General features: G+C 36.3%; 1 protein-coding gene across 1 annotated transcript in view; it reads right to left on the bottom strand.

Annotated features, from left to right (window-relative positions):
- The window catches only part of osbpl10a (oxysterol binding protein-like 10a), a 31,074-nt gene extending 21,269 nt beyond the window's left edge, over positions 1 to 9,805 (bottom strand). The window contains exons 1-2 of the mRNA XM_079879878.1: positions 9,417 to 9,805; positions 2,106 to 2,281 (exon numbers count right to left, since the gene is read on the bottom strand). Coding sequence (XP_079736004.1) covers positions 2,106 to 2,281; positions 9,417 to 9,523 — 283 coding nt within the window. The 5' untranslated portion in view covers positions 9,524 to 9,805. The remainder of the gene's footprint in view (positions 1 to 2,105; positions 2,282 to 9,416) is intronic.
- Between the last annotated feature and the right edge of the window lie 7,695 nt (positions 9,806 to 17,500).

Here is a 17,500-nt window from a genome sequence, read left to right as displayed (position 1 = left end):
TACCCCAAAATGTTCCTAAGCCCCCCTAAATGATAATAAGAACAACAATAACAATTCGATTTATCAATAACCGTATCCTCATTCATATTTAGACGCAACAAATGATATATTTCCAGCTACAAAAAATAGCCGAAAAGTCGGAAGTTGGACCTGCCAACTCTCACGCATTCACCGTGAGACACACGCAATTAACACTTTTCACACGCTCTCACGCCACACATACACATTTACTCACGCACAGAAAAATCGCGAAGCAAAGAGGACACGGAGACCGACAGACTAAACAGAGCAGGTTACTTATGATATAAAAAAACTCAGCTCTCAGATTCTGTCAATTTTATTACGAAATTCAAACAATAAATAGCCTACCGTTTTGGCGCTTGTAGATGTGACGCAACAGATCCCTAGCGCACGTGAACCGATCATCTCTACTAGCTAATAGTAAAAAAACACGAACACTGTTGAAAGATACAGTAGTAGGCTACAACTTACCGAAATGTATATTCCTCATACATAATATCGATCAATCAGTGTTTTTTATCAGCGTGAAGAGTTCAATAACATAGCTGGAGAACAATTATGTCACATTTAATGACCATAATATAGGCTATAGCATGTAGTTGGCAAGAAAAAAAGAGCTATAGAGAGTATTTTGCTAAATATGTGTTCTATATTATATATTTATTATATTTTTACTTATATCATTAAATAAAGTTGTTATTATAATAAAAAAACGCATTCTATTTAATTTGAGTTATTTTTAACCTTAAATAATACTACCAGCTGATAGGGCTGTCTGTATGTTTACAGAATTGGGTGAGTTTTTATCTTGAGAAAAAATAACGCCTATGTACCTAATATTTATCCAAATGAGTCAATATTAAATCAAATTACAATAATTGAATTGAATTGAAATAATAAAAAAGCGTAGCTTACCAGAAATTGTACCATGCACCATAAAATTTACATATTATTTTACACATATGCTATAAAGCCTGAAATGGGCACTTTTTGTGACAGCAACCCTATCATTTTTTATCAAAGATATGGCTTAACTTCAGAATTTGAACTAAAATCAGTATTCTTATGATTGCTCTGAACATTTCTGACTAAGTTCAACAAACATTAAATTACTTATTCATAAACTTAAAATATATATATATAGGTGTGACAGGGTTGAGACTAGGGTAACAGGGTTGAAAATGGTAACGGGGTTGAAGAGACAAATACAGCTAAACATATACATAGTTGTTTTTTACTCAAATGCACTGTAAGATTTTCAAATACTTACAAATTTACAAATACCCTGGGGGCTAAGCCCCCCCTGTCTTCCAATCCTAGTGACGTCCCTGGTGAGACATAGCTCTGATTTCATCAAAAATATCTTAATTTGTGTTCCGAAGATGAACGAAGGTCTTACGCGGTTGGAACAACATGAGGGTGAGTAATTACTGACAGAATTTTCATTTTTGGGTGAACTAACCCTTTAAATATATATACTGTGTATTAGGTTGTCTAACAATATATCGCAATACAAAAATGCAACAATATGAATAGTGTATAGTTCTCCCAAAATATAAATTACTGTGTGAGAAAAAATTCTAGTTTACAGAGTTTTAATGTCAGTACTGCATTAAACTACTATATAATGCTGAATATAATGTATAATAATGCACTGGGGGAATATTTGTGTGTCCTGATGATGCCAAATGTCTGACGTTACCATTAAAAAGTGGCCGTTGTTATTTTAAATATATCTAGTCAGTGAAAGAGTGCAAATATTCATCTCAAATTATTCTGTATTTTCATCTTCAGAATCATGAATATTGTTATTCTGGTGTCTCTATTGTCCTGCGCTTTCATTTACACACACAATGTAATACCAAATTTAGCATTTTAATCAACAGTAAAAAAAAAATTATTAACCTTTTATCATATGTCTTGGAGTATCGCAATAATATCGTATCGTGAGTTCAGTATCATGATATGTATCGAATCGTGACATGAGGGGACCGTTCCACCCCTAATACATATATGATGTGAATAGACTACAGAGTGAGAAACCCCTGAACAAACGCTCTGGACAGTGACGAGTGTTTGAATACCTCTGAGTTTGAAGAGCTCCCCATTGGCTGAGCTGACGACGAACATGTGAGGCGCCTCGTCGCTCGTCGTCACGGAAGCACCAATCAGAGGCAGGGAACCACGGGGCTTCAGGCTCCGCCCCTGCTCGTGCACGAAATACTGCAGCTGACCCACATCAGGGTCCAACACGAAATACCTGCACACACACACATACGAACACATCAGGACAATATAACTGGAAAATGACTTTTCCAAAACTTGGAAGTGAGTGTGGAGTCAATAGAGCTGGAATTAATTCTCTATTTCTGTTGCACTGGACCATCAGTCTGAAATAATATATGATTTACTTGTGTGTGTGTATGTATGTATGTGTGTGTATGTATGTATGTGTGTGTGTGTGTGTGTGTGTGTGTGTGTGTGTGTAAGTATGTGTGATTTTATTAATCAAAAACATAAGGAATTTGGACATAAAATACAGAACACTGAAAGTTGTCGTGACATGCTGCATTTAATAATTAATAATTACTGAATAGTATTCCAATTAGTAGAAGCAGCAAAATTTTAATCAAAATGGCCAAAACTAGTTTTTCATCTATGAACATTCAGAAGAATCCAGTTAGCTGATGTGGTTTGGTGATGTGCAACATATTATATAATTTCATGAATAATAATAATAATAGTTATTATGTACACTTTTTGACTTGAAGATCTGCATGTGACTGCTAGCTCAGATGATTGACTGTCACTCAATCCCACAATCCCTCTGGCCAATCACCCAATCACACAATAACCCAATAACCCAATAACCCAATCACCCAATCACCCAATAACCCAATCACCCAATAACCCAATCACACAATAACTCAATAACCCAATCACCCAATTACCCAATCACACAATAACCCAATAACCCAATCACCCAATTACCCAATCACCCAATCACCCAATTACCCAATCACACAATAACCCAATAACCCAATCACCCAATAACCCAATCACCCAATTACCCAATCACCCAATAACCCAATCACCCAATTACCCAATCACCCAATAACCCAATCACCCAATTACCCAATCACACAATAACCCAATAACCCAATCACCCAATAACCCAATCACCCAATCACACAATAACCCAATCACCCGCTCAGACAATTAGAGTAAATAAGACTGAAAGTCAGAGCTCAGCTCTCTGTGTGATTAAACTCAATGAACCACACACACACACACACACACACACACACACACACACACACATGATCCAGCAGAACCTGGGGAAGATATCTCATTCACCAATTCACTTCTCATCTCAGAAACACAAAGCTTTTTATTTTTATTTGCATTAGCCATTTCTGCTGATTTTATCAAAGTAAGTGTTTTTCACCAGATGAACAAAACCATTAAAAACCATTGGTTATTATGAGTAAAGAACAGATGTAAAAATGATTGAACATCGGATACTAAATTAATTTAATAAACAATTATAAACCATATCAATAAAATTAAAGTGCAATATTAGATTACAAAAAAGTAGTTTTTTATTTATTTAGAATGCATGCAAAATTAGCACAAATAGAAAGAAAGAAAGAAAGAAAGAAAGAAAGAAAGAAAGAAAGAAAGAAAGAAAGTCCGTCTGCAGTGAGGATGTTGATGTGTGTTTTTGTCGTCTGTGTGTTTTTTCTTCTAAACCAGATAAATGACTCTCTGACCAGAGAAACAGCAGAACTGACCAGAAACAGGCTACACATACACACACACACACACACACACACACACACACACACACACACACACACACACATACACACACACACACACACACACACACATACACACACACACACACACACGCACACACACACATTACATACACACACACACACACACACACACACACACACACAAACACACAAACACAAAGTAAAACATGGATCTTTGTTTTGCTTGTGACAGGCTCATTTTTTTCATAAAGGTCAATCATAAAGATTCATAAATAATGATAAGAACAGGTAAACTGCACTTCACCACACACACAATACATCACAGCTCATAAACACACATTAGCTGTATATCTAGTTCAGAAATACAGTCATTCTATTCCAAATGTAGACGTTTCAAGATGATCTGTTAGTGGAAGCTGGCTTAAAATAAAGCCACACTTCCTTCTTTCAGCGCACGAGAGAACAGATCCAGACCCTTCAGTCCAGTTTCACAAGAAACAACACACCCATCAACACACAAGAAACAACACACCCATCAACACACAAGAAACAACACACCCGTCAACACACAAGAAACAACACACCCGTCGACACACACACCCATTCTTTTCATTTCTACATTCAGACTCCAAACTCTTTCAAATGTGCTCCAACCTCAAATCAGAGCCTTTCAAGAGCCTGAAATCATCTTCACAAAGACATAAACACAACCTCTGATTCCAGAACAGTCAGAGCGAGCTTCATTCATCATCCAGCCTGTGCTTTATCCTAGCAGACTCACATCACTGGAATCACTTCATATCTGTGAATACTTCACTTTTATGGATGTTGTTCTGCAAGAGAGAAGGTCTCAAGTCCAGCATGACAACACATACCAAGTTTATGAATATGAACCACAGACATGTGTCATTATTTATATAAACTTCATGGAACGTTTTTCCTGACACGTTTTAGTTGGATGTTTGTCTGACTTTTTTTAAATGTTACTAGTTGTTTCAGAACATTCCGAGAACATTCAAAAGTAACATTCTTGAATGTGTGAAAAATGGAATGTCCTATTTAACGTTTGAAACCGTCACCCTGGAAACCAGGAGCGAGTTAGAAACCGCAGAGATGATGCCATCAGGAGGAGCTCAGAGGTCAGAGGTCAGCTTCACCTTCTGACACACTGTATGAAAGACTGAAGGACCCTGGAGTATTGTTGTATTAATTTATGTTATGACAATTATGTTGTATTATGTACACCGACGCATGTATAATTCCTATTTTGCACCCGACGCACAGCGGACTTTTCCCTCCACAGACGCACGTCGGTAAATTAGGGAATGAACTTGTGCTCCCGGGGGCGGTTCAGCGAAAAGAGGAGGCGTGTTCAGGCGCAAACGTTCCCTGATGCTATTTTGCAGTTTCAGAAAACAATTCCGCCACTGACCAGGAGAAACCTAGTCTAAAGTCAGTGGCGCATGTTATTCAGATGCTATAAAAGGGAATGTGATCTATCTATCTATCTATCTATCTATCTATCTATCTATCTATCATTAGACTGACTAACACACAGTATGTGAATAACGAGACGCTCACATTGGACAAAATTACTCTAAACTTCAGATTTTTGCTAAAAAGATAAAGATTTATTAAAAAAATATTTTAAAAAACATGCTATACACTAACATTCAAAAGTTTGACGTCAGTCAGATGTTTCTGAAAGAGTCTCTCCTGCTCACCAAGCATAAATAATATTAAAATTAAAAGTTAAAAATTTTTAAAAAGTAACTGTGTTCTAAGTGATTATATAGAAAAGTGTAATTTATTCCTGTGATCAAAGCTGAATTTTCAGCATCATTACTCCAGTCTTCAGTGTCACATGATCCTTCACAAACCAGTATAATATGAGGATTTGATGATCAAGAAACATTTATGATTATTATCAGTGTTGAAAACAGATTCATATTTGTGTGGAAACTGTGATGTATTTTATTTCTCAGGATTCTTTGATGAATAGAAAGTTCAAAAGAACAGCATTTATTTAAAATAGAACCTTTTGTAACATTATAAATGTCTTTACTGTCACGTTTGATCAATTTAATGCATCCTTGATGAATAAAAGTATTAATTCCTAAAAATAAAAATAAAAAACCCTGACCCAAACCTTTGAACTTTGAGTGTTTCCTATTCAGTGCTGGTGAAATAATGCAACGAAACACACACACACACACACACAAACACACACACACACACACACACACACACACACACACACACACACACAAACACACACACACACACACACACACACACACTGGGGTTTAAAACCCACACATGTGTGTAAAGCGCAGTAATGAATCGGCGAGCAGTAACTGGATGAACATTCACTGACTCATTTACCGCCTGATGTCTATTAGCTAAAGAGACGCTCTCACTGAAGAGCTCGGTTTGAGATACACGGCCGTTTAAAGGTAAAAATAGAAAGTTGAGAAGCATTCAGATGTTCAGAAAACACTGAGCTCATCTTTTGTTGTGACACAAACGGGTCAGGATCCGTCGCCCACCTGAGAGTCTCAGCTCAAATAACAGAAATAAAAGTACAGATGCATTTCCCTCGTCTCCACAACAAACTCAGGCACCTTTACCTTTACATATTCATAACAATGCATAACAACATCTGCGATACGTCTGAGCTGGGAGAAACATGTTGGACATTCAGTCCCAGAAATCTGAGAAAGCTCATGAATCGCAGTAGAGTTACATTTCTATCCTGGTTTCCAGTCTACTAAAAATGAGTAAAACACACAACAAAATGACTTTAACTAGAATTAAAATAGAACAACAAAAACTCAGTTAGACTAAAGCAGCACTGCCTGTCAGAAGTGTGTAAATCGGCTCTAGATGTGAAAGACGCACAGAATGAAATGTTTTGGACAGTCACTGAGATCAACACTGTTAGAAAAATCTGTAGAAATTACAGTATTACTGGCAGCTACTTGCCAGTAACTTACTGTAGATTTAAATTGATGTTATTTACTGGCAACAATTTGTTCAAAATTAAATGAACATTAAACATTAACAAGTCTTTATCTTTACAGAATAAAACTAAAATAACATCCTCATGCAAAGCATTCTGGGAACCAAAATCTGAAGGAAAAAAACAGAAAAAGGTTGATGAAGATTTCTGGTTCCCAGAATGCTTTGCATTATATTGTTATTTTATAATTTTATTCTTTAAAGACAAAGACTTGTTAATGTTTAATGTTCATTTAACTTTGAACAAACTGTTGCCAGTAAATAACATAAATTTAAATCTACAGTAAGTTACTGGCAAACAGCTGCAAAACTACAGCAAATTTTTTACAGTGAAGGACGAAACACACTCGATGACTAACAGATATCAGACATATTTACACTGTATTTACATGTCTGACTCTCCTGACAATGAGGACACAATCTGCTGGAGTCTCATCCAGCTCTGACAGTCCTGCTGAACACAGAGAAACAGTGTGTGTGTGTGTGTGTGTGTGTGTGTGTAGGTAGGTACTTTATTGATCTCACTTGGGAAATTTAAGTGTGTTAGCAGCAGCAATACATGAAGACAGTAAAGTGCTCACAATAAACACACACTATACACATGTAATATACAGACAAATCTATCCCAAAATTAGAAAGTGAAAAAGGAAAAGATAGCTGTAATTAATAACAAATATATATATATATATATATATATTATTACATGTTGTAAGGCCCTAGAAAAAAGTTCCTAGAAAAACAGTAATTATTGCACATCTCTTTTTGTAGTATTTAGGTTTAGGTTTGTGTGTGTGTGTGTGTGTGTGTGTGTGTGTGTGTGTGTGTGTGTGTGTGTGTGTGTGTGTGTGTGTGTGTGTGTGTGTGTGTGTGTGTGTGTGTGTGTGTGTGTGTGTGTGTGTGTGTGAAACATTATCTGTCACCATCAGAAGATGTCAGCTCTATGTTCTCATCTCCTGCTGCACTATGGTCTAAATAACTCCATATAGGGCAGAAAAATCCCAAATGAGATGATTTTAATATCTGTGTTAGTTAGAATGACACAGAATTTGTCAATTTTTGGAATAACAAATCAAAAGGAAGGTTGTAAAATTAATCAAATTCAAATCAAGCCATGAACCAGCATCTGTAATTATTACACTGCACAAACCACGGCTGTATGAATGTGTGATCGGCTTGCTCTGCACGTCTGTATATGAGGAAACGCCACAGATATTCATTAGAAAAAGAAAAATCATGTCAAATACTCACAGAAACTGAAAAATAAAATAAAAGTCTGTTTGAAAAAAAATCAATACAATGTTTTATTGTAAATTAATTGTCATATTTTCATTTGATTACATTTTAAGAGATTGATCAAATTGTTAAGTTTCATATATACAGTTGATTAGACTTTCTGTTTAGTGACAAAAAAAACTATTCCGAAAATTTAAGTTCATAATCATAACAGACTTCTATTGAGACTCAGGTGTGTGTGAATCTGATCTGTTCATTGACTACACACACACACACACACACACACACACACACACACACACACACACAGGTCATAACGTCTGAAAACAGACGCGTTTACACAACCTCGATCTCCACCATCCGCTCATGACCAGAGCCTGAAATAACCTGTGTGTGTGTGTGTGTGTGTGTGTGTGTGTGTGTATGTGTGAAGAAACTTATTTCCGCTTGTGTACAGACAGACTGTGTTTAAAGTACAAAGATCAAATTCACATCCAGATAACATTCATGTGTGTGTGTGTGTGTGTGTGTGTGTGTGTGTGTGTGTGTGTGTGAGTGAGTGTGTGTTTATTTATCCTGATCTCTTGTGCAATTATTACTGAATATTCCTCAGAATCTCAGGAAGTCTGAACCGACACTGAGTGTTTGTTCAATGACTAAAGTAACAGGACATCATGATGAATTCAGCTTGAACTCAGTGCAGAAACACATCAGGATCAGGAAGTTTCAACTTTTTCTTCTGATGCAACACTTTAGTAATGATGCACTTTCGTAAACATATGCCAGAATACACAAAATATATGATTTCGAGAATCATAACCACAGAAAATGAGCATATATGTGTTCAAAAGCCAGATTCAAGTGTATGTCAATATGTCTATATACTCATGTAAAGCTAATCTTATACTATAATTCACCTATAACTATTTTAAATAATGTTATTTATTTGTGTGTGTGTGTGTGTGGGGGGGGGGGGGGTTAGGGGTCGGGTTTAGTGTACAGTTTGTACTGTATAAAAACCATTACATCTATGGAGAGTCCCCATTTAGCTAAGCAAACGTGTGTGTATGTGTGTGTGTTTATACAGTAAGTGAGTAGAATTGCTTATTTGATCACTGAACTATTGAAAGCTGTGAACTATTAAATGACCTGAACTAAAAAATATATATATTTTTTTTTAAATCATATTAATAAAAAAATCATAAAAATCATATTTAGACCTAAAAAACAGTCACTGCCACGTATGTATTGGTAATATGATACGACACAGTGATGCCCAGCTGAGTTGAGCCCAGTCAGTGTAAACTTCACCATGCATGCATGTGTTCGGGATCGGGATCGGGTTGTGTTCGGTACCTGTTCTGCCAGCCCTGGATGAGGTTGGTGTATTTGCTCAGCACTCCCTCAGTCCTGCCGAACCCGAGCGAGGCCGAGCCCGTCCGAGCCGCCCGCGTCTTTTCCATCGCGCTGCGGGAACAATCCCGATCTAGATCATGACGGAGGAGCGGGAACCCGTTCCCATCGTCCCAGTGCCATATTCCCGAGGAGCGCGTCTCTCTCCAGCGTGTTTCTGATGGGAATCTGAGACACACACACCCTCTCTCTCTCTCTCTCTCTCTCTCTCTCTCCCTCCCTCTCTCTCTCTCCAGTCCAACCCGGATATTACAAACACATCTCAACGCTTCTGTCTCCGTGAGCGCGACGCGTGCGTGACGCGCAGCCAAACGCTGATTCACCGAGTCTTCAGTCTCTCTCTCTCTCTCTCTCTCTCTCTCTCTCTCTCTCTCTCTCTCTCTCTCTCTCTCGTGAGCACATGCATCATCTGCATTGACTGTGACACTCTAGTGAAGATGGATTTTTCAAAATACGCTACCAGTAGATTTGTGTTCTTTCGATTGTATACAGCCGAACCCCTTTTTATTTTCCATAAAGTATACAAGATTAGAAACCAATACAAAAACGATTATGTAAATGAGATATATTTCATTGTTCCTCAACTGGTTCTTTTTTCAGGACTCAGGACCCAGATTTCACACCCAAAGATGCTGTTCCTCATGATGTCTCTCAAAATAAACACAATTTCCTTACAATCATAATTTAAATGTATTCATTATTACCTTGAACTGCATAATAAACGATTTCTAAATGCATAAACATTGGCAGAGGGGATTTACTTCCCAGCCAACATGGAACGTCTTTAGGACTTTAGCCTAACTATTAGGGCGGTTAAGCGCAAAAATCGATCACTTTGCGATAAAAGCATCACATTTGGTAGGAAGGCTCACAAAGGGGGTCTGATCAGATTTAGGACCGTAGGCGCTTGAAATTTGACCCCTGGGGGTCATTTTTCAAAATGGCCGCCAAATATGGATTTCGTAATGGGAAAATGGATTAAAAGCTGCCAGAACATAAAATGCAATAACATATTTCACCATAAATACATGTAAATATGAGCACACTTTCACAAAGAAGGTCTTTAAACTTTAAAATATAAGATATGTTTTAAAATTTGCTCCTGTAATACTAAATATTACTATATATGGGTTAATGAATTATCTGTAAATTCATGTTATGTGATCAAAATTAGACATCACAGTGACAAGTGATTAAGAGCTGATCTTTGTCTGGTCTCTACCAAAGCAATTCACCAATGGTGATACAAAAAGGTTTTTAAACAGCTGACATGGAAAGAGACATGCAAGCTAATCTACCAGGTCTACTACTAACTTAAAAGATGTGTGCTAATACCTTAAAAAAATATTGGCTACTCTATTTCACTTAACTGGCACAAAAAAGATTAAATCGATTGACTAATTGTGGTAATCATGCTAATCTTGCTAATTTACGTTTTTCTTGTGAGGAAAACTCGGTCTACAATGTGATGTGTAGGCCTACCTACTAAACCACTTGCAAATAATCCAGCAGGACTCAACAGTTCTTGCAATTAATATTTCTAGTCAAGGTCAGAGCATTTGGAGAGCAAAGAATTGACTGAGATTAGCTTTGGGTGGTAGCCTGGTTAAAACCAGACCATTCTCAGTAGTAACTGAGTTATGGTCTGGCAAAGCTTCTTTAATAACTCATTTCCAAAGGGGCGTCACCAACGGACGTCGCTCAAATGCCTCTGGGCGCAATTGGATAGACCTAAAACTCCTAAAACCAATCAGAGCGATCGTCATCGTGTAAAGCCATATGCTGCGTCCCAATTCACCTAAGTTACACTACGCCATAAAAGTATGTACTCTTTTTGTGAAGAAAATGTATTTACTTTTGAATGTGTAGCAAAAAAGTAGGCAAGCTTTGGGACATACTACTTCGTCATCTTTATCGGACGGATCTGTCGCGTGCATCCTGTCATGTAAACTGCCCTGTCAATCATCTCGTCACAGTTAAAATCCTCTATTAAATCTAATTTAATTTCCTACCGTTTCGGAGAGAAATGTAGTAGCACGTTCATGTGCCAGTGGGTCTTTCATGGAGACTGTCCTAATGTGTTTGCAATTTGAATATAATAATGCATTTAAAAGTTGGTGCGCTTCACCAACGGACATCGCTCAAATGCCTCTGGGCGCAATTGGATAGACCTAAAACCAATCAGAGCGATCGTCATCTTGTAAAGCCCGCCTCAACGTTTCTGATTGGTGCCGCGATTTCGAGGCCATGGAAATGGACTTGAATGAGCTCTTTGCCAGACTACTTGCAGAGCAAATTTAAATTTGCCGGAAGTTGTCTGGGTTTTCCCAGCCTATTTGGGTGGTATAAACTAGCCGTACAAAAGATTTACAATGAAATAAATAGGATGAATTGCAGCTAGTTTAGATAACCAGCCTAAATGAAATTCTGTGGAAATGTACAACTACTTTATTTCACAGAATCCTAACTCTAAATTCCTGCAGACTACAATCTATTTTATGTTATATTTGCCTGTCTGAGTTATGTTTGCTTACTTGCAGTATTAGCCTACACTATTTTTACTGAGTAACAGTGAGAAACACATTCAACTGACTTTGCCTTTATCTCACTTGTAGTCAAGAGTAAAACATCCCACCAGTTCCCTAGATTTTAAAGAGAATAATATTTAACCACCACAAGTGGAACCTACTGACTGAATAAGGAGGATTCACTGACAAACTACCAAGTAAAAATGATGCGTATTAGTATATGCACACAATTTAATATGAAATATTTAAATATGCATTTAAAAAGTACATAATTTCTGATAGATATCATAACCTCTTTTCCTTTTTGTTTAAAAATGAACTAGATTGATTAATGATCAAATGTGCAACTTTTTAAATTGTTAATTTCTGTCATCTATCCATTATGACATTATGAAATCCATATTTGGCGGCCATTTTTTTTTTTTTTTTAACCCTCATTTGTCCTTTGGGGTCAATATGACCCCAAGCGACTTTTCTTTCATTAAAAAAAATGGTTCCCTTCATCTCAGTGGAGTAAAATTTGGTGACTTTTTCTACATTACCTATCTATACACACACAAAAAAACTGGGCTTGATTCGGTTGTTCTAAAGGTGTGTAAAAAAAAAAGTCACACTCATGACCTTTGGGGTCAATATGACCCCACATTGAAATGAATGGGAAAATCGAAAAAAAATGTTTTTTTATTTTTCATTTGTCAAAAAAAATCTATAAATCCAGAATAAATCTGAAAATTTCAATACCACATTGAAGTCCTGGTACTCGAGCACAAATGCAATGTGGAACGAACATGATCACTTGCACACACACATGCTCGCGCACACAAACACACACACAGGTGTGACTCCAATAGAAAGCATTTTTATAGAAATTGACAAATAAAATCAATAATTCCAGCATAAATCAGAAAATTCTCACACATAAATGAAGGCCTGGTACTAGAGAAAAAAAACAATGTGGAATGAGCATGATTACACACACACACACATGCACACAAACACACACAGACACACAGTGTGTTTACTCTTCACTCCTATTCCTATCCGCCTATAGCTGTTTTTTTTTGTTTTGTTTTTTACTGTTTTTTTTGTTTTTTTACTTTTTAAAAATTAATTTCTTATTCTAAAGTTAATTATTTTATACATTTCGATTATTGAAATAATATGCAATTGCAATCAAGTAGTTTCTTTTAGTGGCAACTTATGTGACATTATTGCAAATTTATATAGCATTATTGCAATAACAAGACACTTCAAAAGACCTCAAACAACAAAAAAAAATTTCTAAACTTTGACAAAATACTGATTTAATGTATTTTAAAATGTTTAAATATATAATTCATAAAAAAAGCTGTTATAAGAGCAATAAGTCACATCCAGAAAAATGAATGGATCTCTATGGGACCTCTGCTGGAAGTATATGGTAATTACACTTTGTGGCTAAAACTATATTATCTACAAAAAAACATCTAACCACCAGATGGCAGAATTCTGCATCTAACACCTAGATCAATATCCAGAAACAATTCATATTTAAATTTGATCATCATAAATGTGTTTTTTTCATAAAAATGTTATATTTCATACGTATGCTAATGGTGTAGTTGAGGAATTTTGCAGTAAATAGGTAAAAAAGTACTTCATATCCCCCAAAACACAGCACAAAAAAAAATATAGATGAGAAGCAGGCCCCCCAGGGGCCAAATTTTGAGCGCCTACGGTCCTAAATCTGATCAGACCCCCTTTGTGAGCCTTTCTACCAAATTTCATGCTTTTATCGCTAAGTGATCGATTCTGGTGAAAATCTGCGCTTAGCCGCCCCACTAAACGTTCTGGCAAATGTTAGTTCAGTAACGTTAATAGAACGTTCGTTCATCTGGTCTTTAATAACGTTCTCATCGTTCAACATTGTCAATCTCAGACAATGGAACGTTACTTTTGAATTTTCTCTGAACATTCTGAAACAACATTTAAAAAATGCGCAACTTAATGTTTCAGAAAAAAAAAACGTTCCATTGTTTGCAAAATAACACATGTTCCTTATGTTCCCTTAACGTTCTCATAATCAAGAAAAAACTTTTTTATAAAAAAAAATAGTACAAAAACATTGAACATTCAGAGAACTTTCAGAAATAACGTTTTTATAACTTAATATGAATGTTAGTAAAATAACATTTTTGTTAGCTGGATATGTTTGCTTTTTACTAAACGTTTTTCATGCTTTTGACAACATGGCAAAAAAACGTATCCTTGTTGCAAGTGTATTTAATACTGTATATATATTTTGTATGTGTATTTTTCTTTGGGGGAGGGGGGCCCCGTTTAATTCTAAATTTACTTCTCTACTAAATACGGTTTGTTGAATATATTTAGTTGCATTTAGCATTGATTTTTTTGCCACTGCTGTCTAAACCCATCAGAACTATCCATTTATGGTTTTGCTGTTGTTGCTGCTGCTATTTAAAGAACCATTCAAAACCATTAGCCTTAATAGTGCAGGAAGTTTAAAGAAGATTCATCTCATCATAAAGGGTTCTTTAAAAGACTGTATCCTTCTATTGAACTAATTATATCATTAAAGAAGCTTTAATGAACCTTTGTTTTTTTAGGTAGCCGTATTTTCCCAGCTTTACCTTCCACGTTTGGAATAGCAGGCCTATTGTGAATAGCATGTGAAACAGTGTGCATGCAGCAGTAAGTGTTTCAAAAAGTGACTTCACTGTGGCATGATGCATCTACTAATAAATATCTGGCTATTTTGCATTTTGAATCCAATTTTCTGAAGAAGAAAAATGCAACTGCAGCCAGTAGAACAGGACTACAGCATAATGGCTTCAAAAGGCCTGTTCACTTAGTAAAAGCTTCACCTGACAGCGATATAGTATAAGAGCTGAAACAAGAAGCACTCCTCTCGCTCCTTGGTCCATTAGTATGATAAAGAAACGAAAGCATCTTGAGTCACTAAATCACAGGAGTGAACCGATGGATCTGCGCTGCGTATTTACCAAAGCTCTCGCTTCAGGTTTCACTACAAGAGACCAGAGATGGAGTCCTTCTGCCAGCAGCGCACGGCAAACACACTGCAGATCGATACGAGCAGAAAGAGTGTGTGTGTGTGTGATTGAAGTCAAGCTCAGGTCAACCGCATTACTGCAAAACAAGACAAAATAAACCCCAAATCACAAGATGGATCAGTGTGCGATTATCAAATAAATCAATGCTCTGCGTGTTTCAGAGCGAAGCGCTGTGTTCATTTACACGCGAGCAGCGCAGGATCAGCGGCCTGGTGTAGAAACATTGATTTTCCACGCATTTATAAAAAGAAATATACCATGTTCACCATACAGACACTCTAGACCACAAGTACTCACACTTTTAGGATGAAATCTATGGAAAATTTTACACATGAGGCTCCAGTTGAGTAGAGTAACACTTTACAATAAGGTTCATTAGTTAACATAATGTAATAAACAATACATTTATTACTGTATTTGTTCATATTTATTAAAGATAGTTAATAAAATAAAGCTGTTCATTGTTTGTTCATGTTAGTTCACAGTGCATTAACAAGTTTAATAAAGTATTAGTAAATGTTGAAATTAACATTAACAAAGTTTAATAAATGCTGTAGAAGTGCAGTTCATTATTAGTTCATGTAAACTAATGTTAACTAATGAACCGTATTGTAAAGTTTTACCGAATAAGTTTGTACTTGCTAAATTACTTACAGTCAGTAGAATAGCATGAAAATAAAGTGTTGAGTCTCATCCTGCATGTGTAGAACATCTGAACTGTGATTTCCAGCATCAGTGCATGAGTGTGTGTGAAGGAGATGTTGTGTGTCGCTGTTTCTCTCTTCTACTGTATGTGCTTTATGTGTTCAGGACAAAGAGCTCGTCCACCATGATCCGCTCAGGAACTGGACATCAGGGGATCGTTCACGTTTTCCTGATGTTATGCTGGTCATAATGTGCCTGGTCACTTCACTAACACACAGTCACACATCCATTCTTCATTACACTTTAAACACAGTTAGTGGTGCTTGATAAGCTCTGAATGTCACTTTTACTAGTGCTCATAAAATGTAAATGGCCTAAATGTAAGATTTATATGAACTGCATATAAAATTCCCATCTATTATATTATATGGATTAGACAATTTTACATAAACCAAGCAATAAGCTTAATGTGATGCATATTAGTCAGTGATACGTAACTAAAAAAAAAAATTTAAAAAAATTCATGATTCAAAATCAGTATAAATCTGTTGCTTGTGAAAACAATTGATTATTCATTTAAAAAATATAAACATGGTTAAAATATGGCTAGTTAACTTGTGGAAAAAGCTATATTAAATATATTAAATCAATAAGTTAAATCAAAACACATCGCAATAATAATAAATATATAACCCTGGTTATTGTGTATTTAAAGCATTCAGGTTATTATAATATTACACAAATCTGAGCGGTTTCATAGTGTCCAGGGAAACTAAAACTTCGACACCTGCTATAATATGAGGAACTGAAACTGCAGTTTTATTCTTTATCACAAGACGAGTATAGAATTTTGTTAGTTTTCATAATTAGCATAATGAAAACACACTTAAGGGTTATAAAGATCTCAGGTGTTTAAAATATGATCTCTGATCTCTGATTCCTCCACAGAGAGACTCATCAGATCAGATTCTGTTCAGTGTTCTCAATGATCATGATTGTTGTTTGTGAGATGTTGTAGTGATGTTTTGGCATGTGTCTGCTGATCGTTCTCTCGCTTTGCCGTCTGAAGCAGCACACACACACACACACACACACACGCCTGTGATGAGGCTATATTTGGACTCTCAGTGAAAGACATTCCAGCTGAGAAGGTCCCGTCACATTAGGAGCTCGTCGTCCAACAGGAGAACAGAGAGTCACAGTGAAGCCTCCACCCGAGACTGAAGCCTGTTACACTCAATATAACTGACACATCTACAGTGGGGAGAACAAGTATTTGATACACTGCCGATTTTACAGGTTTTCCCACTTACAAAGCATGTAGAAGTCTGTCATTTTTATCATAGGTACTCTTCAACTGTGAGAGACGGAATCTAAAACAATAATACAGAAAATCACATTGTATGATTTTTGAAATAATTAATTTACATTTTATTGCATGACATAGGCTAAGTATTTGATCACCTACCAACCAGTAAGAATACCGGCTCTCACAGACCTGTTAGTTTTTCTTTAAAGGAGAACTCTGGTCAATTTTAACATTGAGCTCATTTTTTTGTACATTTGGAGTGCTGTCAATACAGAGAACAACGACAAAAATCGGTGTTGCCTACACCGTGTTATCCTCTTTTTACAATTTGCACCCTGTTGACTTCAATGGGGCAAGTTTTAAACCTGCTTTTAGCCTCTTAACATCCTTGATGTGTCATTACAAGTGCACAGGTCATGTGAGTGATTCCTTCAGAGTGAACACGGGTGAATCTGACTGCAGTAGATTTGAAAG

Source organism: Squalius cephalus, assembly GCF_949319135.1.
Source record: "Squalius cephalus genome assembly, chromosome: 8".
Classification (NCBI taxonomy): Eukaryota; Metazoa; Chordata; class Actinopteri; order Cypriniformes; family Leuciscidae; genus Squalius; species Squalius cephalus.
This window is presented reverse-complemented; position numbering and strand designations above follow the sequence as displayed.